Genomic DNA, 23,830 nt, shown 5'->3' on the forward strand with positions numbered 1-23,830 from the left:
CAGGGAATAACCTCACATGCCTGATGTAAATTGGGAGCATGTGTGGTTGATGTTACAGGTCGCTTGGAATGAGCTTGTTTACCATTCTTCTTTCATTTTCAGAGCCTAGAATGGTGCTGCTGCTGCTTCTGTCTGAGAAATAAGGAATTTGCAGCAACACAGCTGAAGACATAACTCCACTCAGATGACAAACTATTCATTTTTTGTCAGTATACTTTTGCTGTTTTGAAGAAAAAAGTATTAATATGCTGTGTTGTGTGTAACACACAATTGGTTACTCAAGCTCCCATTGATGCCCATTTAATTGTTTGTATGATAATTTTTTCTACCAGAAATGAAAAATAATTATTCAGAATGTGTATTTAATATAAAATTAATATATTGTGTAATACATTAGTCAAAATTAAAAAAAAAATACAGTGAATACATGTTCATATTTGTAACAGAACAGGTTTTCAAAAAAAAAAAAAAAAAACAGAAGTGGAAGTACTGTTTGGACCGCTACAGATAGTCTGACGCAAAACCTGTCTTCTCACTGCAGAGACAAGCTGCTTGAACATGGCTGTGTTCCTTCCTTCAGCCAATTCTGAAGTCGGTGTAGATGAGCATTTCCCCCAAACTGAGCCAAAGCCTGCAAACAAAACTCCAAGAAGTAGGTAACCTGGGATGCAGGTTAACTGGGTGAAGGGTTTTTGTTGATTGGCTTTGCACTTTAAATCATGTGGGTTGATTAACAAGATGAGAGTATGAACTATTAACTCTTTTTTTGTGTTTTTGTGCAGAGTTGAGACATCTCAATGTGGTTCTGGTGAGCTTTGGGCTGCTTTGTGTCCTCCAAGCGGTGCTTAACATCTCTCTACGACTTGTTCTGAGTGAGTCGACAAGTCACGTCATTTGTAAGTCAGAATTTGTAATCCATTAATATTTTAGTTCATCTAGCTCTAAGGGCCCTGTCCCACTGGGGAGAGGAGTAATTGCGCATGAATTGAGTACACAAATTGCGGGCGTTCGTTGTCATCTGCAACAAAAAATGGCCAAAAATGACAAATGTCCCAGTATGAATTGGGAATATTTTAATAATATACTCGTATAGCGAATATATGATGAACAATCATGGTTATATAATGCATGTAGTGAGGAAACTGATCCGACACATTGAGATTATCACGGCAGTATTACGGGTGTATTATGAATGCATCACGCACGTGTTGCGCGTGCACGGCATCTGCATTGCGGTCATAAAATAAGCTCACTCGGGGTGTCGGCATCAGTATTCACACCAACAGTACAGGCTCTGGAGCATTTGCTGGACTTGGACAAGTTGATCACAGTCAATGTTCTTGTTGTCATGCAAGGGTTAACTGTTCATGAGTTTTGGGAGTGGGAGGGGGGAAGCCCCTCAGGTGTGAGAAGGTGTTTTTTGTTTGTTTGTTTTTGAGTGAGTTGTGGGTAAACAGCAACTCTTCCTTTTGTTGGTGTTAAATAAAAGTCTTGGATTGCAGCAGCTACGTCTTTGTGGATTTACACAGCCGGACCAGCACTGACTGGCAGGTATGTCGCTTTCTGCCACACTTTGGGTTTACGTGACGTGCTTGTTATGCATTCACAGATTGTCCACAAATCAGCTGCAAAGCAGATGTAATAAAAACTCTTTATTCGTGGCCAATTTGTATGCATTCGTTACAACATATTTTAGTTTGTGATGTGGACATGATGGGCACGCAATATATCTGTTTTACACAATGTCCCGTTCCGCTGCCAAGCCGCAAATCCCCGTCAGTTGCGGATATCAGTGGTTAACGGCAGATATACAGCGCATAGAGTGAGTATATATTGTGTATGAATTGAGTATATATGGAGTATGTAAGGCGGATGTCATCCGCATTCAGATTTTTGAACAGCTCAAAAATCCTGGCTGCGGACATGCGTGCCTCTGCGGATGATCACGGGCGTGTTCGGATGACAGCCGACTCATACAGGCATGTTACACCGATATTACAGATGTTTGGCGAATATGGGCCAATTTTGTGCGCAATCCATACGCAAATCCTTCTAAACGCCAGTAGGACAGGGCCCTAAGCTTCATCACTCCTGTTGATGAAGTTAAACCTTTTCTACCCAGCCAGCACAGAACGTAAGCATAGGAGGTTGAAATCTGGTTGCTCCATAAGTAATGTTGTGTCCATGTTGCCACCACATGGACAACAACGTTACTTCTGGAGCAACCAGATCGCAAACCTCCCAACAATGTTGTAGTTGCATTCCGTGCTAGCTGGGTAACTGCTATTTATCAGGCTTTGACACACATGCAGTAATACTAGGGGAGCTACGACCACTACCTTTGCACCCCCCCCCCCCCCCCCCCCCCGGACTAAACCAAACCAACTTTTTTAGGTTCCTTAGATGACCCCAAAACATAATCAGGATGTTCCCAAAAATAAAAACTGGCCTCAAGCCAGTTATCCAAGATGGCATCCAAGATGGCCACCAAAATAGGGTTTTTTCACTTAAACACCAATGATTTCTGTCATTATTAAGTCTATTGTTTGTTCCTACTGTGTATTTTAATGACAAGGGTCTATTGGTGGCCATTTTGGACGCCATTTTGAATCTTAAACCCATGAATGAATTTAGTTTAGGTACAAATGAGTTTGCTGTGACCTGCAATGGTCTTCCCATTGAATCTCTGTGATATTTAAGTTGTTTATATGTTGTGTAAAGGTGTTTTAGTGAAAAAAACCCATTTTGGGGGCCATCTTGGATAACTGGCTTGAGGCCAGTTTTTATTTTTGGGAACATCCTGATTGTGTTTTGGGGTCATCTAAGGAACCTAAAAAAAAGTTGGTTTGGTTTTGTCCTGGGGGGTGCAAAGGTAGTGGTTGTAGCTCTCCTAGTATAAAACCTATTCAAGACACACACTGTTTCTCACTTGTCAAAAATACATTGATGTTTGACTTTTGAAAAACTTCCAGTTAAACATTTGGCTCTGCCGTACTGTTGCCACCAGCATGAAATGCTTTGATTCTGAAGCAAGGTTGTAATTTTTCAATCCCTATTTGACACAACAGCAAAAGAAAGTATTCTTTGTCTATTTTCTTGAACATTGGACACATTGTGTTCTCGTAGCTTTACTCTGCCCAGGTAACAAGCTAGCAACCGCAGTGAGAAATGTGAGTAACTCTACATGGGCAAATACAGGATGGAATGTACAGTGGAATGGGAAGGTAAATGGAAAGTAAAACAAAGGATTAAAGAACATATAAAGCCTGTGCCTGGGAGAGGTGTCAGAACCTTTTGTTGATTCTGCAAATTAGTGATGTTAAACTCAAAACATTGCTTCAAAACTTATGAAACACTCGAATTTTGAACATTGCTCTGGAGTCCGTATCAAACTAGAATCATCACGAACTGTGCAGAATGGGACCTCAGGGCATCACCAACTGCTTAAATACAAATACTTCCAAAGTGCCCATTTGATTTGCCTCCTCCGCTGTTGAAACACATTAAAAGACAAGTTAATAAACTAGGATCATACTGTTTTTGAATTTGAATTTATTTAATATTTATTAGTTATTAGCAGAAATAGTATATAGCATTCATAACCATCTGTTCATTCGTGTATAATTAATTACCTGCAACAACAAATTAATGTGTTTTCATGAGCTTAGAATGAGCTCTTTATAGCCACATGGGAGCAGGTGCCCTCATGGATCTCATTGATCACATTGATACAATGGTGCAAAGTCAACATACTTACTCTGTATTTTGTATTTTGCAGCACAGCTGGAAGACTGCAAGAAAAAAAAACAAGATGACAATAAATCCTACACACTGTAGCTTTAAAGCAATATCGCTTGTAGTTATTGAGAAACTGCACGTGATATGTTCACACAGGAAACTATGCAGTCAAAAATCGATGGTGTAAAGTGTGTGCAGGGGCTTCAGTGGAAGTGGTTGTCTGTGTCTGCCACACTGCCACCAAGCTGTGGGTGTTCCCCAAATCTTTGCACAGTGTATTTTCTCAGGCAGACTCCTGCAAGTCTAACGAATATAAGAAATGTCGAAAATCAATGTTTCTGCAAAACTCTGCTGTATGGTTTGAGTCACTCTGAAAATGGTGCATTGCACTGTGTGCTGCATTCACTTGCATCAGGACTTTCTGCCTGTTCAGCACATTCTGTCTTTTCACATGAACAGCAGAGGAACAAAGCTGCCCAGCGAGCTGGCTGCTGTTTCAATCTAGCTGTTACTACATTTCTTCAGAGAGAAAGACCTGGGACGAAAGCAGGCAGGCATGTCTGCAGCAGGGTGCTGACCTGGTCATCATTGACAGCAAACAAGAGCAGGTATCTTCAGATATTTGTGAGAAGATTCATTTACCAGGCTCCGACATGCCATATTCACTGACATGAAGTTTGCAACCATGTTATTAACAAAAACACATGGAGGAAGTGCATTTTGATGTGTCCTTTTTTTTAAAAGTCACTGTTTTTCATGAAATACAACTTATTTAGAAATTTATTGATGAAATCACATTTGAATTTGTCTGTATTGGTTGCAAGGTTGGACCTTTAGATAACTAAAACATTTTTAAAAGGTTGTTTTTCAACTTGAATCCCATCAAAAATCAAGAATTTTTGGTGAGAATTGTGACGTGTTTGCACAGTTTTAGTTACACGGGTACTTTTGATCGACATTCATTTGTAATCCACAATATCACAAAACAGAACTGTATGTCCTAAATATTACATTTTTATTTATTGACACCAAGTGAAATGTAGATGATTCAGGAAATGGTTAACGGTGTAATAACATTTAAACCTAATTCAATACAATTTACAAGCATTATTTGTGATTAAACAGTACTGACTTACCAGTGCAAGTACTTTATGGTTTGAACTGTGTGAGTGCTTTTGTTAGTTTTTGTTTTTTGTTTATTTACTGTACACCAATTTGTGCAAACCACTGCCACATAATGTGCAAGTTTCTTGATATGATTTTCTATTTATAGTTCTTTCTCTGACACGTTATCTGTTAATATACATACAGCAGTGTTCAGAATAATAGTCCTGCTATGTGACTAAAAAGATTAATCCAGGTTTTGAGTATATTTCTTATTGTTACATGGGAAACAAGGTACCAGTAGATTCAGTAGATTCTCACAAATCCAACAAGACCAAGCATTCATGATATGCACACTCTTAAGGCTATGAAATTGGGCTATTAGTAAAAAAAAAAAAAAGTAGAAAAGGGGGTGTTCACAATAATAGTAGTGTGGTATTCAGTCAGTGAGTTTGTCAATTTTGTGGAACAAACAGGTGTGAATCAGGTGTCCCCTATGTAAGGATGAAGCCAGCACCTGTTGAACATGCTTTTCTCTTTGAAAGCCTGAGGAAAATGGGACGTTCAAGACATTGTTCAGAAGAACAGCGTAGTTTGATTAAAAAGTTGATTGGAGAGGGGAAAACTTATAGGCAGGTGCAAAAAAATTATAGGCTGTTCATCTACAATGATCTCCAATGCTTTAAAATGGACAAAAAAAAAAAAAAAAAAACAGACACGTGGAAGAAAACGGAAAACAACCATCAAAATGGATAGAAGAATAACCAGAATGGCAAAGGCTCACCCATTGATCAGCTCCAGGATGATCAAAGACAGTCTGGAGTTACCTGTAAGTGCTGTGACAGTTAGAAGACGCCTGTGTGAAGCTAATTTATTTGCAAGAATCCCCCGTAAAGTCCCTCTGTTAAATAAAAGACATGTGCAGAAGAGGTTACAATTTGCCAAAGAACACATCAACTAGCCTAAAGAGAAATGGAGGAATATTTTGTGGACTGATGAGAGTAAAATTGTTGTTTTTGGGTCCAAGGGCCGCAGACAGTTTGTGAGATGACCTCCAAACTCCGAATTCAAGCCACAGTTCACAGTGAAGACAGTGAAGCATGATGGTGCAAGCATCATGATATGGGCATGTTTCTCCTACTATGGTGATGGGCCTATATATCACATACTAGGTATCATGGATCAGTTTGGATATGTCAAAATACTTGAAGAGGTAATGTTGCCTTATGCTGAAGAGGACATGCCCTTGAAATGGGTGTTCCAATGAGACAATGACCCCAAGCACACTAGTAAATGAGGAAAATGTTATGTGTCGACGCGGATAGAGGAGCGAACCTGCGTCAGACAGGACCCAGCGCTAAAAATAACCAGAAAGCGGTTCCAAACAAAAACTATTTATTATACACCTGTGTTTAAAAGTGTAAAAACATAAAAAAACAACGTCCCTCTGGTGGAGTGATCCGCGGCTCGCTCTCCAGCGCCCACAAGGATTAAAGCCGGCGCTCCTGGACTTCCTACCACCACCAAACACCCCCCAGGTGGACACGACAAACTGATTCTCTGTGAAGCAAAGAGACGGTGAGGTAAGTCAACAGATACAACTATATCTTCTAATAAACACACGCTGCCAGCAACACACTCAGGTCAGTGTTCCTTTTTTTTTACTTTATGCAAATGAGCAGCTTCTCACAACAAGTGGAGGATCACTTATCCTTCACGCCACAGCAGTGAGAAGCAAACTGCGCAATTCTCTTTACAATTCCAGTATACTGTGTAACAAAACACCAAGTTACTATCAACAAGTACCTAAACACTTAATTACCTTTCGTGTGTGCTGACAGCATGTGTCCTCACCCCTCCCTGCTTCACGGGCTCGATGTGTCAAACCCAGGCGCGGTCCTCAGCGTCTCACAAACGAACGTCACAAGGTCAAGTTCCCGGCAGTTCTGCTTGAATCACACATGACTTAAATGCAGAACGCCATCCAATTATCTGCTTCAGCTGCAAGTCGTCCAGGTTGCACGTGAGCACCAAGCACAGGTGCTTTCCATGATGTTGATGAGGGTGAAGACTCTTCAGCCAGCACCTTCTTCACAGACAAATCAGCCCTCATGCCACCTGGAGAGCAAAGAAAAGAAAAGAACACCAAAACATCCAGCCACGCCCCCCCCAACACACAACAGAAAATCTTGGTTCCAAACCAAAAAAATTAATGCCTCGCAGATGTGAAGAAATCATGAAAAACTGTGGTTATACAACTAAATACTAGTTTAATGATTCACAGGATTGCTAAAAAAAAAAGCAGTTTGAACATAATAGTTTTGAGTTTGTAGCATCAACAGCAGATACTACTATTATTGTGAACACCCCCTTTTCTACTTTTTTTTTTTACTAATAACCCAATTTCATAGCCTTAAGTGTTGTGTGGGCCGCTGAAGAGGAGGTACTGCTGGCCCACCACCAGAAGGCGCCCTGCCTGAAGTGCGGGCTTCAGGCATGAGAGGGCGCTGCCGCCTCAGGAACAAGCCGTGGTGACAGCTGTCACCCATCATCCGTGACAGCTGTCACTAATCAACACATCTGGTATAAAAGCAGGAAGACACCTCCACCAAACTGCCGAGATATCATCTTCATCTGGAGGTAATACTCTCCGCCCTTTTTGTGAGATTTATAAATCTGTTATTGTGAGTGTTTGCAGGAGAACCGGTCGTTTTTGCGGAGGCTGTGCAAGACGGCGCTCCTTTTCATCTGAGACTGCTGCAACGTGTTGAGTGAGAGGTGGAGGTGGCATTCCCACCATTGTTACTGGGTGTTCACACACCCACCCTTTGACTGTCTTTTGCTTTCTGCCAGCAGTACCAGATCCGACACGCCGGGAAGGTGGCCACCTGGGGACTCCGGGACTTGGCAGCTCCACTATTCCTCGGGTTCAGGTGGCGGTGGAAATTGTGTGGTTCCGGTTCGTTTCCAGACGGGCGTCTCCTATCGTCGAGCCTGCCCACACGACACCTTTATTAATTGACTGTTGCACATTCTGAATCTGCTGTGTTTGGTTGTGATATTCACAACAGTAAAGTGTTATAATTTGACTCCTTCCATTGTCCGTTCATTTACGCCCCCTGTTGTGGGTCCGTGTCACTACACTTTCCTAACACTTAAGAGTGTGCATATCATGAATGCTTGGTCTTGTTGGATTTGTGAGACTCTACTGAATCTACTGGTACCTTGTTTCCCATGTAACAATAAGAAATATACTGAAAACCTGGATTAATCTTTTTAGTCACATAGCACTACTATTATTCTGAACACTAAATCAAATCAAATCAATTTTATTTATATAGCGCCAAATCACAACAAACAGTTGCCCCAAGGCGCTTTATATTGTAAGGCAAAAGCCATACAATACTATTACAATACTAATAAAGCCATACTACCACTACTGTATAAGGGTATGACCTTTGAATTCAAGACTTCCCTGAATAAGTAACAGTGTTTTGAATGGAAAGTCCATTATTATTATTATTATTATTATTATTATTAGGAGTAGTAGTAGTAGATGTTGTAGTGTTAGTATCATTATTATTATTATCATTATTCCTCACTGCCTACAAAGATTTAATGAAGTGTGATTTGGTCTGGAACCTGTTAATAATGAGAATCCTGGTTTATGACAGGGTTTTCTCACTGGATTTGCCTCTAACGCATGGATTGGTATGACTGACAGGGATGAAGAAGGAACTTGGAAGTGGCTGGATGGATCTACAGTGCCCACAGACAGGTGAGACAGCTCTTTTTTAAGGCCCCCCTGACCCTGACACTTACATGACTTTGATGCATGCACTTGCACACCCTGTGTCGTGCAGAAAAGTAAACTCATCTTTAACGAATGTAGACTTAGAGGGGCGTCAGCATGTGCAATTGTGCAAAGACACTTTTGAAATGATTAAAAAAGTCTTTCATGCATAAATGTCATGCAGCATGGCACGATCTGCTCGCCAACACGACGTGCAGCTCATCAAGTGGAGTAAAGAAGAAATACAGTGGGTGACTGCATCAGTGCACTGCATCAGAGCAGCTTGTCTGAACGATTATAATAAGATGTTATATCTGTCATAAACATACTTTTTTACAGCTGCACACAAGAAGGAAAAACATGCAACAATTTTACCAAGCCATGACAATGTAAACATGACAAATAATTACCTTTTTAGATGGCTCCAAATGTTTTCTCCAGCTCTTTCAGCACTCACACGCACGTGAGAACAGCTCTGGTGGGAGCGCTCCTCTGTGATTCAGGTAGCGATTAGAGCCATTTTCAACAGACAACTCACAGAGAAAATGAGTAATCTGCTACAAAATTATTTTATATAAGCAGCATCCAGCGCATTGCAGCCAGTGGAGCAAAGCATGCCATCCAGCTGGGAACACAGTGGGTGGGATCGTCATAACGATGTGCATGTAAGCGCATGCATTAAAGTTGTGCAAGTGTCAGGGGCCTTTATATTGTATGTTGCTGGCCTAACGGCTAAGTGATTGACTTAAATGCTGTGCAACAGATGTGACTTGGGAGTGAACGTTGTGTGATCTACTCACCAACACTATGTACAGCTCACCAAGTCAAGTAAAGAAGAAATGAACAGTGAGAGCGGTTGCATCAGCACACCGCATCACAGCACAGCTCGTCTGAACGATTATAACGAGATGTTAAATCGGTCATAAACATACTTTTACAGCTGTGCAACTGTTTTACCAAGCCACAACAATGCAAATATGCAACCCAGTCTCACGGCAAGTCATGATTCAGCAGCACAAAATATACATGAATCTATTGGTTCGTGATATTGTGATGAAAAGCACCTCATTTTCGTCACGGCAGCACAAATTCATTCTCATTCATTCCGTGATGGCTGCACGAAATTAAAAGTGAAGTGGGGGGTTGGGGTGGTTATCGTTAGGGTCGGGGGAAGGAGTAAGATTAGGTTATGGCTAAGGTTAAGGTTGGGGGTAGGAGTAGGGTTAGCAATAGTGACTTTAAAAAAAGCCCCGCACGAAAATTTGACTCATTTCGTCACGGGAGCACGAAAAAAAAATGTGAGACTGGGCTGAAATATGGCACATGATTACCTTATTAGAGGGCTCCAAATGCTTTCTCCACCTCATTGTTCATGTAAGGAAACAGATCAAATCTAGGCTTGAGTCTCCCATGTGCCTTCTGGTACACTTCAGCTGAAATTTCACATAACTTTTTTTGATCATTTTTTTTTGTTCCACTTAACTGTAAAAACGTAATTTGTGGTGCAACAGACAAAAGCTGCACGTTCCACAGAAGCCTATAACTTCCTGGGAAATGTCACAGGTGTCTTGGCAGCTTCCCTCATTAGTTCAGTTTTTGAGAACTACTTCCTCCAGACAGGTTTACCACACTGTTTGTATTTCTTAAGAAATGATGTTCCTGAAGTCCAAGACACATTCAGTGATTTGGAAATGTTTGTGTACTCCTCCCACAAGGCGTGCTCACAGGCAAATGACGCAACCGACAGGCACGAAAAAACTCACGCATGCACAAGAAGGTTCAAGCTTGGCTGATGCAATCACACATGATTCAAATCCATATAGTTTTTGCAAAAAATAAAAAGGTCCGTTACTTTTCTAACAGACCTCAGTGTTGAAAGTTGCCATTTGAAATTACTTTAGTTTTGTGCCATGTCTGTGATCTGCTTTTTTTCTACAAAATTAAACAACTGAATGAACATCCTCCGAGGCCGGTGATTCCATAATTTTTGCCAGGGGTCAACCCCTGGCAAAACTTTCTGGTTTTAAGAAACACTATAAGAAATCAGGAAAAAAAAACTGGCAGTCAGTAACGGTTACTTTTTTACACCAAGCACAGGGAAAAAAATATGGAATCACTCAATTCTGAGGAAGAAATTATGGAATCATGAAAAACAAAAGAACGCTCCAACACATCACTAGTATTTTGTTGCACCACCTCTGGCTTTTATAACAGCTTGCAGTCTCTGAGGCATGGACTTAATGAGTGACAAACAGTACTCTTCATCAATATGGCTCCAACTTTCTCTGATTGCTGTTGCCAGATCAGCTTTGCAGGTTGGAGCCTTATCATGGACCATTTTCTTCAACTTCCACCAAAGATTTTCAATTGGATTAAGATCCGGACTATTTGCAGGCCATGACATTGACCCTATGTGTCTTTTTGCAAGGAATGTTTTCATAGTTTTTGCTCTATGGCAAGATGCATTATCATCTTGAAAAATGATTTCATCATCCCCAAACATCCTTTCAACTGATGGGATAAGAAAAGTGTCCAAAATATCAACGTAAACTTGTGCATTTATTGATGATGTAATGACAGCCATCTCCCCAGTGGCTTTACCTGACATGCAGCCCCATATCATCAATGACTGTGGAAATTTACATGTTCTCTTCAGGCAGTCATCTTTATAAATCTCATTGGAACGGCACCAAACAAAAGTTCCAGCATCATCACCTTGCCCAATGCAGATTCGAGATTCATCACTGAATATGACTTTCATCCAGTCATCCACAGTCCACGATTGCTTTTCCTTAGCCCATTGTAACCTTGTTTTTTTTTCTGTTCAGGTGTTAATGATGGCTTTCGTTTAGCTTTTCTGTATGGAAATCCCATTTCCTTTAGGCGGTTTCTTACAGTTCGGTCACAGACGTTGACTCCAGTTTCCTCCCATTCGTTCCTCATTTGTTTTGTTGTGCATTTTCGATTTTTGAGACATATTGCTTTAAGTTTTCTGTCTTGACGCTTTGATGTCTTCCTTGGTCTACCAGTATGTTTGCCTTTAACAACGTTCCCATGTTGTTTGTATTTGGTCCAGAGCTTAGACACAGCTGACTGTGAACAACCAACATCTTTTGCAACATTGCATGATGATTTACCCTCTTTTAAGAGTTTGATAATCCTCTCCTTTGTTTCAATTGGCATCTCTCGTGTTGGAGCCATGATTCATGTCAGTCCACTTGGTGCAAAAGCTCTCCAAGGTGTGATCACTCCTTTTTGGATGCAGACTAACGAGCACATCTGATTTGATGCAGGTGTTAGTTTTGGGGATGAAAATTTACAGGGTGATTCCATAATTTTTTCCTCAGAATTGAGTGAGTCCATATTTTTTTTCCCTCTGCTTGGTCTAAAAAAGTAACCGTTACTGACTGCCACAATTTTTTTTCTTGATTTCTTATAGTGTTTCTTAAAGCCAGAAAGTTGCCATTTGAAATGACTTTAGTTTTGTGTCATGTCTGTGATCTGCTTTTTTTCTACAAAATTAAGCAACTGAATGAACATCCTCCGAGGCCGGTGATTCCATAATTTTTGCCAGGGGTTGTATTAATAGCCATGTGGCCTTTGTGTGTGTGTGCGTGTGTGTGTGTGTGTGTGTGTGTGTGTGTGTGTGTGTGTGTGTGTGTGTGTGTGTGTGTGTGTGTGTGTGTGTGTGTGTGTATGGCTTCAATCACAGAGAAACTGGGGAGAGCTGACATTTACCATTTGTTATGCTTATGTATTTTAATTCAAGGATGAATGCTGTGGAATCAGAAAGTCGAAAGGACTAATATGTTTGGAGAAATTAAGGATATTATCTAGCAACAGTGAATAATAGATGTTGTGCTGCAGTGCATTATGGGAGTTATGGCTTTTGGATTTTTTTTTATGTTATTGTGGTTCATGTTAGTTTAACCGTGTTGTTAGTGTTATTGATTTATTGTTGTTTTGTAGTTCAATTACTTTAGTCAGTTTAGTTAAGTGTCATGTTACTGTTACTATGAGTGACAAGCGTACTGCGTTTGATGTCTTCCGCTGCTGTCTGTTTGTGGGTGTGTAAACGTAAAAGCACCTGCTTAGGGCAGAATGCAGCAAAGATAAAAAGCTCTGTCTGTCTGTTTGTCTGCCTGCCTGTGTTTGCCATTTGACATTTACAGTTTGGTATGCGTATGTATTTTGGGTCAAGGATGAATGCCTCCAAAGCAGAATATTGATAGGAGTAATGTTTTTGGCGATACTACTGTCAGATCCCGTTATTTTTTAGATACACGGCACACGCTCACCCTCCGATGAGTGTATTTGTGTACTAAAACCAGCTCTCCGTCTCTGGGGTCCGACCTTCGTGTCTCCACGGGTATTACCCAGCAGGGCTGCACAAAGGCTGTTCAAGCTGGTGGCGAGGAGATTCGTCTAGCTGCTCACTGCCTCCATCCGGACGTCCACCCCGCTGACGCTGATCTCGCACCCCGGTTGAATAGCCTTCTCTGGAACCAGGATACGAACCGGCCACGCCCGTTAATGGCAGCTCTCCTCTTATGGATCAGGACTCTTGGAATGTTGCTAGATTTTGAATTTAGTGACTCGTACAGCGAGTCCCCAGGATGTGTTAATTTCATTAAAAACCAGACTAACCTTTTAGAGCACTTTTTGATGTTGTACACCCAATAAACTTTAACTTTTACACCTTAAGAAGCATCAATAAATCCAATGTCCGAGCCTTAACACTTTAACTGCACGTGGATACACGTGGACTGGGCATAGTTTGCGGGTTCCACATAAAGCAAAATTCTATGTGCAAAAACTACCAAAGCCTGATGAGCTAAGGTCAGTACCTCAGGAAGATTTTAGCAAAATTGATCAATGCGTGGCAAATAAACTCTATGGAAGCTTACATGAGACAGAATACCATAATAATTTGGCTGAAGGTTCTGGTAAATCCCCCCGATGTCCCATAGACCAAATTAAGACAGGGAATTGGCTAAGATGGGTATATAACTGTACAAAGTTGTTGCAGATTCCAACCATTAAGGGGACCCTTCAAGCATGGCAGGAAGGAGTTAGGCGTAGTAAGGACGTCACCTGGTGGGGAATGGAGAAATATGAAATTGAAGATTGGGTATTCCCCTGTTTAGATCAAAGTAATAATTATTGGGTTAAATATCAATACATCGCCACGGTCTACTCCAGAGATAGAGCTACTTGGTCTAGTGTACTCTGGAGACCAAATCCTTATGTTACGCCACGGCCCTGGAAAATGATTTGTAATAAATGTAATACCACATGCACGATAAGCCTTGCCCGTCAAAATTGTAGAAATGTTCCTGGCTGGGAAGAATATTGTGACGCTTACTATGACGGCGAGTACGACACTTACGGCCATCAAACAATTTGGGAGAAGAACAGTACTGTTATGTGTCGGACGCGGGCGGAGAACCGACCCAGTGTTTGAAGTAGGATCCAGTATAAAGGAAACAGAGCACGGTTCAAAGGATAACAAAATTTAATGACATAACAGTGAGTGCTTAATTAATAACAAATAAGTGCGCGGTCTGGCGAGGTGGAAAAACGGTGCGCTCCCAGCAGCACAAACGGTCCGGAGCCAGAACAGTTTGGACCCAAGGACCCCGCCGACACCCCCCAGGTGGCCGCGACCAACCGAGTCTGTGAAAGAAGAAACCATCATGTGAGTCCACCACTCCACACACAGAGAGACCACTCAAAGGTGTACATAATCAGCAAACACTTCCTGGCTTAATCACCAATCAGCTTCCCACCCTGCAGGCATGGAACACCCAGTTCAATTCTCCACTGCAGTGGAAGCTGATTAAACGACTAACATAACAGCTCAATATAATAAGGTGTGAGGGACACCACATGTACTGACTGTACTCATGTTAGTCACAAAACCTAAAGTACCTCAGGAAGTGTGCTGACGAGCGTGAGACCTCACCCCCTCCTCTTTCACAGACCATGGCATCAAACCTGGTACGGTCTCTGCGTCCATGATGATGAGATGGTTCTCTAAACGTCGATCTCACCCGTCTGGTCACAAGGTCGAGTCTCTGGCAAATACACACTGTGTACTCCAGACTTAAATGCAACCATGCCCCAATCCATAAAGATGCACCACAGCTGTGAGTCCTGACGAGCTGCACATGACAAGCTTCAGGTGATCAGGGTGAGGTCCTAATAACTCAGCCACACATCAGCCACTCAGTCCTGAACGCATGCCACCTGGAAGGAAAAACAGAAGACAGAAAACAGAAGACAGAAACAAAAGCCAGCCAGGCACCCCAGCCACACAACAAGTGCTGGCGTATGGATAAGAGCTTTTCCACCCAACGTTGGATGTGCCAAGGCTGTCCTGGGACATGGAATGTTGAAAAGGAAGCAGATCCTAGGCCACATAGTGCCATTTGTTGGAGATGCTTTGATAATGCTTGAAGAAGTATATGCCTTCAAGAAAAGTCATGTGAAGGACAAGAAATTGTCGGTTACGAATGGTTGGGACCCAATCGGATTTACAATAATGGTACATGTGAATCGCCTGCAGAACATTGGTTGAGCTGTGGAAAAGGAAGAGGTCGGCATGAATGTTCTTGGTGGGAAAGAACGCAAATAATTGCTGGAGGAATCATCACCACTTTTGCAGCAGAGACCGGAGACGTCATTAAAGAAGGTCTCGAAGTAGTGACTGGTTGGATTGGACATTTGTTGGGATATCTTTGGCCCTATCTGTTAATCATAATAGGACTTATTATTGCTGCAGTAATTGGATATGTTTTGATAAAAGGAAGTTTCGCAGCCGCCCTGCGCTTGTGTGGGAGGAGCACACAACGCAGTGATATGGAGCCCCTCCTCCGCTAGGGGAGGAACGATGGAGCTTACAAAGCCCGATGCCGAGACACACCCTGTTCATTCTGCCTTGGGGGAGTGAAGGAAGAAGAAGCATCTACATAACAGCATACAAACTTAAAGAGATAAGTAAAAAGAATAAGAGAGCAAGCACAATGTCCAACAATACTGGCGGTATAAATGACACCATCTTCAAAGTGAGTAGAGTGGAGTTTATTGCACTACTGTTAATATGGCTGCTATACTGCTGTGTCGGCCGTTGGGACTTACGACAACCACTGCGAATAGTAACGCTACTACATGGATGTGTCAGATTGGCGATCATCAATCTGCACTACGGTCAGAGTGACTTAGGGTTGTCTTTATTCATCACTCATGTCCTTGGTCGCTTTACTCTCCAGTTTGACTGTTGGGGAATATGGCAGTACACATCAATTACAATTTGGATGGTGATAGATATGACAGCAATCTTTTACGCCCCGGCAGTGATAGCTGACATTGTGTCCGAAGCTGTGATGGCCCTGACCCTATTGGCGTACATAGCTACGTTAACTGGAGCCGTACAACACAAGAAACCCTGGCTCTACAAACTTGGACTTATCATAATTTGGGCTTTAGGATGGGGAATATTATCAGCTTTATACTGGCTGTCCATGGTTAGTCAACTACTCCTGCTGTTATGGTTTACGACCTATGATGCTTGCTTCCCGCGTGCAGCTGCTTCAGCTACAGCGGGAACGGTAACGTCATCACAGTCCCACTCTCCTACGGTGATCATGAGGCGGCTCTGGCGTGCATCTGAATAATCCCGACGAACTCTTTTGCTTGCTTGCAATATAATAGTTAAAAGACTAATGTTTCCTCTTATACTATAGGGGGATATAAGATGTATTCATTGTCAAGCCACCCTGGAACAAGCGCTCTACTTCTGGGAGATAACACCGACTCTGTGGTGCCCGACGTGTTATAGCAACAACTTCGCTGTTCAAGTGGCACGGGGAATATTGGGACAGAAGGATACATCTTTTCTACCCCAGGTACCAACAGCAGCATACTTAAAAAGTGAGATTGAGGCAGACATGATCTGGCATTCTCTCTTGAGTGATCAAATACGATCTGACACTATAGTGTCTCCAGAAGGATATATGTATTGCCCCGTGTTTACCAAAATGTGGATGTATCCTACGGGAATAAGATTCTCCACAGCTCATCTTGCCGATGGCCGGATCGTGGCCATTGGTCCTTCATTACCACCAGTTCCACGTTCATCTCCACAGCGCACTGTGGAGGCTGGAGTGCGACCGAGGATATGAACTGTTGTTTGGAGGCCCTCACGCAGGTGTTCCTGGACGAACACCTTCAACAGCCCGAGCCTGAGGATATTCACGCTGAAGCTTCACCTCAACCGAAGGATACATCACCACGGCCATCTACACCAGTTACACCGTGTTATACATCCATCACCCCCACTTCACCATGCGCACCATCATTCCCTGACGGATTATCATCTCAGGAATATGAGGCAACTCCGTCTCCATCGGGATTACCATCACAATCACCGCTACTGGAAGAGCAACCTTCTTCAATCAACCAAAAGTTGATCTAATCCATTCTGGTATGATGTGATGTTCCTTGAGAGAGAAAACGTTGAACATTCCTCACTCAGACTTAAGGCCAGTGATTATTTTCCAATGCTCTGCTACTCCGTAACTGGACGGCCTGAGTGGGAGTTGAAAACTCTCTCAAATGATCTCTTATGGCTCCAATCCTCTCACTCCACGATTCCAGTTGCTGCTCACAAGATGGTCAAGTCTTGTGATCTCCTCGTAGCAGGGGAGAAGTGGCAACAGCACCTCTCCCTGGAAGAATAACCCCGTTTCCTGGTGTTTCACAGTTTATATATGTGCTTGATTCTTTGTTGTCCTCAGATGATCTTGGTTACCATGGGGACGCTGGTGACTCAAACCTCCTCCCTTCTCCTTCCCTTACTGGAAGTCATCTGCGGCCCTTTGCCAGTAACTTATTTCTCAAGTTCCTCTTTTCTGTTAACACTTCAGCTTTTCTGAGAATTCATTTTTCTAAATCATGTCTTTAGAATCACATCAATCATATTCAATCATTTCGTTACAACTCTCTTTCACATAAAAACAATTCATATGATCATATACAAACATTTTCATTCCTTATTATTTATTTCATATTTTACCACATCTTAATCATTTGATCAGTTGTTTATCATCAGCTTTTCTGGCCTCGTTGCAACATCACTTCACTTCCTCTTTCTTCTCTGACTCTGCACTCTTTATGAAAAACAACTCATATAATCATTCACTTATTTGTAACATACTTTTTCTAATCAACTCTTAAATTTAACACATTAATACTTCATTTGATCATACTTGTCATGTTAGAATCATTCTTAGACATATTCCATCGTCTTCACCACTGAGTTCATTCCGTGGGCCTCCCCATTTGTAATGGAAAAGTCCGGTATGACCTCACTTACTCCGGGAAAGTACCAAACACTGTTCAGTTTAATCCAACAGCATGTATATTAATCCCATGGAACGTACTATATTCCAAAATGAAAACAACCTGAAAGCAAGCTTAAAGTCATCTTTCCTGACACTACGGATATTGAATGAATGAATGAATGAGACTTGCATCTCAGATGTTCCTTCTGGCAATTTGTAGCTAAACTTTCAGGTCTTCTGTTTACAAATGGGGCTACAAAATGCAAAGATGCAAAGCTTGCACTGTGCACAATTTCTCTAATCACAAATCACCTCTTAAAATACCTCAGAATAGGTCAAGTTTAGCCATCTGAACTTGTCCAAGGTCTGTGTCCCAAGAATGCTCCCTGTGAATTTGAAGACTTTGGCAGTAATAGGACTGGATTTGCTGAACACAGATGGACAGATGGATGGATGGACGAAAAGCCTTGGCATACCCAATGGCCATATTTGATGGCCTCGGGTAAAAATGTCTATATTTAAAAATAAATGGTCAATGCAATATTTTTATTGCATTCAATTTAAGCAACGAACATGACAATTATATATTGATTGTTTCGTTTCAACTCCATTGTGGTGTACATTGTGGTGTTTATCACTGTGCAACTGTCAGCTGTACCTGACTGTATCATCAAGACTTAAGATCAGAATGTTTGCACTTACTGTTCTACAGATAGTTATTTTATGATACACTGACATTGCCAAGGTGATTGTGTCACTTTCCCTAAGTAAACCATTCAATTCACATGGTTTTTGCTTTAAAGCTTACTCAGTAAGTGGTTATTTATGTAATTTATAATTCTTGGATGTGAAAAACATCTACTGAAAATAAAAGATGTCATCATTGTTACATGTTGAGATTGTACTTTTTAAATAGGCCCATTGCATGATAAATATTAATAATGCTGAAACATCACGTTTATATTTTCTATAACTGAAAGTTCAAACAAAAAAATTCATCTAACAACAGCAGGACAATATTTTCTCTGTTTGCAGTTTGCTGTGGGCAGCGGGGCAACCTGACAATGCTTTTGGGGGAGAAGACTGCGGTGAAATACGGTCAATGTCAAATTTTATCGGCTTGAATGACTTGAGCTGTCGTGACAAAATTAACTGGATCTGTGAGAAAGCTGCGTTGTAGATAGGGTATGACTACAGCTAACTAGCATCATGACAGTGTACCAAGGTCCTGTCAACTTCTTTAGTTATGTCCAACATGATGGTTTTAATGTGATATAGTGAATTTTTACTTTACTCTCATTATGATTTCAACTCCAGTTGTGTGTTTCTCGGCAGAATCCTCAGATAAAAACAGTTATGTTTTGTGTTAAACCTGATAGAGGATTAGAGTCAGAATATACACAATAAATAACCTCAACATGTCCAGGATCTGTTCAAAATGAGGGACTCATGTTATAATTTGAGATAAATATTTTTGAGAAATTAAAGATCCGAATAACTGTAAAAAGTCATTGTGTTTCCAATAAAGGTGTTACATTTGGAATAATTGGCCTGAAAAATGAAATTATTTTGTACCTTAGTTAGCTTTAAAAGGCTTTACAAAAATAATGAAATTACTTGTTATAGTTTGAAGAATTTGGTTTACTGATTTTGTTATTGTGTTTGGTATTGTGCATTGAAATTTAGTTCATTGATTAAGTTCTATTGTTCATGCACACTTCTTTCGTATTTGTTGTTATGAGCATATATATTTATATATGTGTACATTCATTATTTAAGGGGGGTTTATAAGCTTTGCTTTTGCCTGCACCCTTTTGGTCACACGGGTAAGCTGTTAAGTTATTCTTTTTATGAGTTTTTGTTATTGTTGATCTGTGTGCCGAATAAATAAATTCAGTCATTCAAATTCATTCAATAAATGTTAAAATACTGCTCAATCATGATTGAGAAAATGCCCCATGTGGTTCTCCACCTTATCATAGCCTTCCTACGTGGCCACTCATTTGACGTAGAGGTATTTCAGTCATGCCCTAGTGTTCTCCGGAGAAACCACCCAACCTGCCGGGGCAGAGGTCAAATTCTACACAAGTAAAATGTAGCCACCTGTGAAGTAGGTGTGAGGGCAGACAAACTGACCAGATTTTTTGTTTTTCCGTGTTTGCCGATGTCTCTTTTTGTTTTAACTTGCTTGTTTATGCCAATAAAGAGTGTCAGTGGTCAGAGTGTGCTTCATTTCAGCACAGGGAGTTTGTCGTAAGAGCTTGCTGTTGGCAAAAGTGCTACGTGGGGTGTTTGCTGTCAATATGGTGGTCAGAAACTTGAAGCTGACAGCGATGGCAAAGTGAAAGTAAACACAAAAATAGGACTAACCCAGGTAAAGAGATGATGATAACAAGTGGTCATTTTGATGTTTGAGCACAAAATATAGAGAAAACAACTGTTACTGGTGATTTTCAAAACCAAAACTCAGACAACTTGAAAGCTATGTTTTCTAGTAGTATGCAGTTAAAACAACTTGCCAGCATTTATATCTGGAGAAGTGGCAGCCTTGAAGTTACAAGGTTCAATTTCCTGTTAAGCCTGGGAGTGCTGGTGTTGTGTGTCACAGCATCCACCACACAGTGGAACCACCTTAAGTCCTACATGATCATCACCCAGGCAGTCAACCAATCCTGTCACAAAGGATTCAGGGAAATCACAAAAATGGTCTTTAATCTCACAGCAGTGATAGTGGGGTATTGTTTTCACTGGTGTACGTGTGTCTGTGGACAAGAACTCAAAAAACAGCTGGACGGATTTCCTTCAAACTTGGTGGAAATATTAATGGCATGGATACCTAAGTGTGATTAGACTTTGGAGTAGTTTGGTAAAAGAAAACATGGTAAAAAAGAAATTGACATCTTAACAATAAAGAAGCCTAGTTGGATCAAACTTGGTAGGTATATTACTTGGACAGATATCTAGAGGTGATTATGTTTTGAAGTAGTTTGGTCAAATGTTAAGGAAAACATGGTCCAAAAGATCCCCCCCCCCCCGATTATTTTAGCAACCAAAAAGCCTAGATGGATGATCTAAAGCAGATATTGATTAGCAAAATATTTTTGTTTGATTGGTAAAAATGACTCAAAAGAGTCAAAAATCACCATATCAGACATGTATATTTACTTGTACATTTATACTGCAGAGTGTGCCATAGAAATGCCTTCCGTTTACCATGTGAAATAGGTATAACATGGCGCGTCATCATTGCGACTGGAAAGAGTTTTTTTGTAATAGCTATGGAATACGTTAGTTTTTATTTACCTCTAGTCACAAGCCTCTCAGTCTATCCTGCAGTTCTCCAGCTCCCCTTTTAGGAAGATAAATGGCTGTGGTGTATTAATAGACATTTTAAAAACCAGCCACCTTGTGACCACCATTTGCGTCACGCAGTGCAACACATCTCCTTCACATAGAGCTGATCAGCAGCCTGACGCCATCGAATGTCAGCATTTGCTCACTCAAGTTGGTTACAACGACAAACTGCAGTCAGGTTGAGACCCTGAAGAGGACGACGAGCATGCAGATGAGCTTCCCTGAGAAGGTTTCTGACAGTTTGTGCAGAAATTATTTGGTTCTGCAAACCGGTTGTTGCAGAAGTTGTCCTGGTCTTGGAGTTGAACATGCTGGATGTGGAGGTCCTGGGCTGGTGTGGTTACACGTGGTCTGCGGTTGTGAGGTCAGTTGGATGTACAGCCAAATTCTCTGAAATGCTATTGGAGAGGGCTTATGGTAAAGAAATCAACAGCTCTGGTGAACCTTCCTGCAGTCAGCTTAACAATTGCACACTCCCTCAACTTATGACATCTGTGGCATTGTGCTGTGTGATAAAGGATTATTAACCAAGAGCAAATTCTGCATGGGAAAATATCAGGCCAATATGTTGACAGTAAAAAACAAAAAAACACCTCGTGAGGTTAATATTTTATTATATGGCTGTTCAGAGCTATGTTTTCTTCTTATTGGTCTTCATTTTGCATGTGCACTTCAAGCTCGTTGGCTGTTAATTCCTCCAATTCAAACTCGTCTGTAATAAAATTAGCTTGAACAATGATCCTCTTCGTCACTCATAATTTCTGTTTTTTTGTTTTATTTTGCACTGTGAAAATTGTAAACACAGTCACAAATCTGATACATCTCATGGTAACAGTCTGATATGGGAAAAGATCAGAAAGGAAATCAGCCTAACAAAACACGTGTAGCAAACATTTTAGAGTGGACTTTTATTGTGGCCAGCCTAAGGCACACCTGTGCAATAATCACACTGTCTAATTAGTATCTTCATATGTCACACCTGTGAGGTGGGATGGATTATCTCAACAAATGCAGAAGTGCTCACTAATAGTGCACCATCCAACATGTGCTAAAAAAAAATTTGATGGCGTTGAATGTTAATGCTTGGCATCCATGCCGGATCAATTGGTAATACAGTGAAGAAGATAATGTGGGTGGATGCTACTCTCAATTTTGAAGTTCAAGGTCAAAATAGGTCAAAATTTGTCAAAAAAGTTAAAAATTCATATTTGTCTGTCGTTAAAAATAAATAAAATGATTTTTTAATACAAAAAACACCAGGAAACATGTAAAATGTGACCTAAGATTAACATTACTTTTAATAATGTTACATAAACAGTTAACTATAGATATAAATGTAAACTCTAAAATGTGCCCATTTCACAGAAAATAACTTTTTGGCAGATTTTCTGTTCTTAATCATTCTTACTTTAACAAGGAATCACATGTAGCTTAAAATGCTTCAATATGAATTAATCAAATTTTAAAATGTCTCTTGCGCTTTACAATTGCTACAAGATCCATTGCTATTACTATAATTACCTACTCTGTTGAGTACTTCTACATGCCTGCAAAGAAGTAAAATAAAAACATGGTTCTAACACAAATAGGCAAGCTTCAGACGTAAAGACTGTTGGAAAACACTGTTCAGCGGATTTAGAATTTCTGATGGTGAAATGCAGACCATTCTATCTGCCGAGCGAGTTTGGCGCGGTGTTTATTTTGTCTATTTATATCCCGCCGTGCACGAACTCGGCTACGGCGTTGGGGTTGCTGCATGACGTCATCAGTAAACAAGAGACTGCGCACCCGGATGCCGTGTTCATTGTTGCCGGCGACTTTAACCACTGCAACCTGAGGACTGTCCTTCCCAAGTATCATCAGTACGTGAGCTTCCCGACGAGGGAGAACAACATACTCGACCAAGTCTACAGCAACGTGAGGGAGGCCTACAGAGCGGTGTCTCGGCCGCACTTTGGACAGTCCGACCACATTTCTGTGTTCCTCTATCCAGCATACAGACAACTCCTCAAGCAAACACCTCCAGTAAGTAAAGATATTAAAGTGTGGAATGCAGAAACTGACTTAGTGCTTCAGGACTGCTTTGATAGTACCGACTGGGATGTGTTTAGAACTGCCGCTGTGAGAGAGGATGGCTTTGTTGATTTAGAGGACTATGCTTCTGGGGTAACAGGTTACATCAGCAGTTGCATTGAGACTATTGTCCCCACAAGGCGCTGCACAAAATACCCCAACCAGAAACCCTGGTTAAATGGTGAGGTTCGGTCCATGCTACATGCTCGCCATACTGCATTTCTCTCTGGCAACACTGAAGACTACAAAAGGTCCAGATATGACCTGCGCAGATCTATCAGTGAGGCAAAGAGACAGTACAGACAAAACCTGGAGGGCTACTACACCAGCACAGACTCCCGGCGCATGTGGCAAGGACTGCAGCACATCACCAACTATCAACAGACGAGCAGGTCAGTCACAACCAGCCACTCTTCACTACCTG

The 23,830-nt window shown here is 41.2% G+C and overlaps 1 protein-coding gene across 1 annotated transcript; it reads left to right on the plus strand.

Annotated features, from left to right (window-relative positions):
• Positions 1 to 383: 383 nt before the first annotated feature.
• Positions 384 to 20,199, plus strand: LOC117526196 (CD209 antigen-like protein E). The gene is made up of 5 exons (XM_034188245.1): positions 384 to 652; positions 783 to 896; positions 4,198 to 4,346; positions 8,517 to 8,620; positions 19,015 to 20,199. The coding sequence occupies exons 1-5, from the start codon at positions 559 to 561 to the stop codon at positions 19,157 to 19,159; spliced, it is 606 nt and encodes a 201-aa protein (XP_034044136.1). The 5' UTR covers positions 384 to 558; the 3' UTR covers positions 19,160 to 20,199.
• Positions 20,200 to 23,830: the final 3,631 nt, after the last annotated feature.

Source organism: Thalassophryne amazonica, chromosome 15, assembly GCF_902500255.1.
Source record: "Thalassophryne amazonica chromosome 15, fThaAma1.1, whole genome shotgun sequence".
Classification (NCBI taxonomy): Eukaryota; Metazoa; Chordata; class Actinopteri; order Batrachoidiformes; family Batrachoididae; genus Thalassophryne; species Thalassophryne amazonica.

Excerpts from the sequence above, each read along its gene's own strand:
- LOC117526196 (XM_034188245.1), top strand. The coding sequence starts at position 559 with ATGGCTGTGTTCCTTCCTTCAGCCAATTCTGAAGTCGGTGTAGATGAG. Across the intron at positions 653-782 it reads TGCAAACAAAACTCCAAGAA|AGTTGAGACATCTCAATGTG; the intron begins GTAGGTAACCTG and ends GTTTTTGTGCAG. Across the intron at positions 897-4,197 it reads GTCGACAAGTCACGTCATTT|CAGAGGAACAAAGCTGCCCA; the intron begins GTAAGTCAGAAT and ends TCACATGAACAG.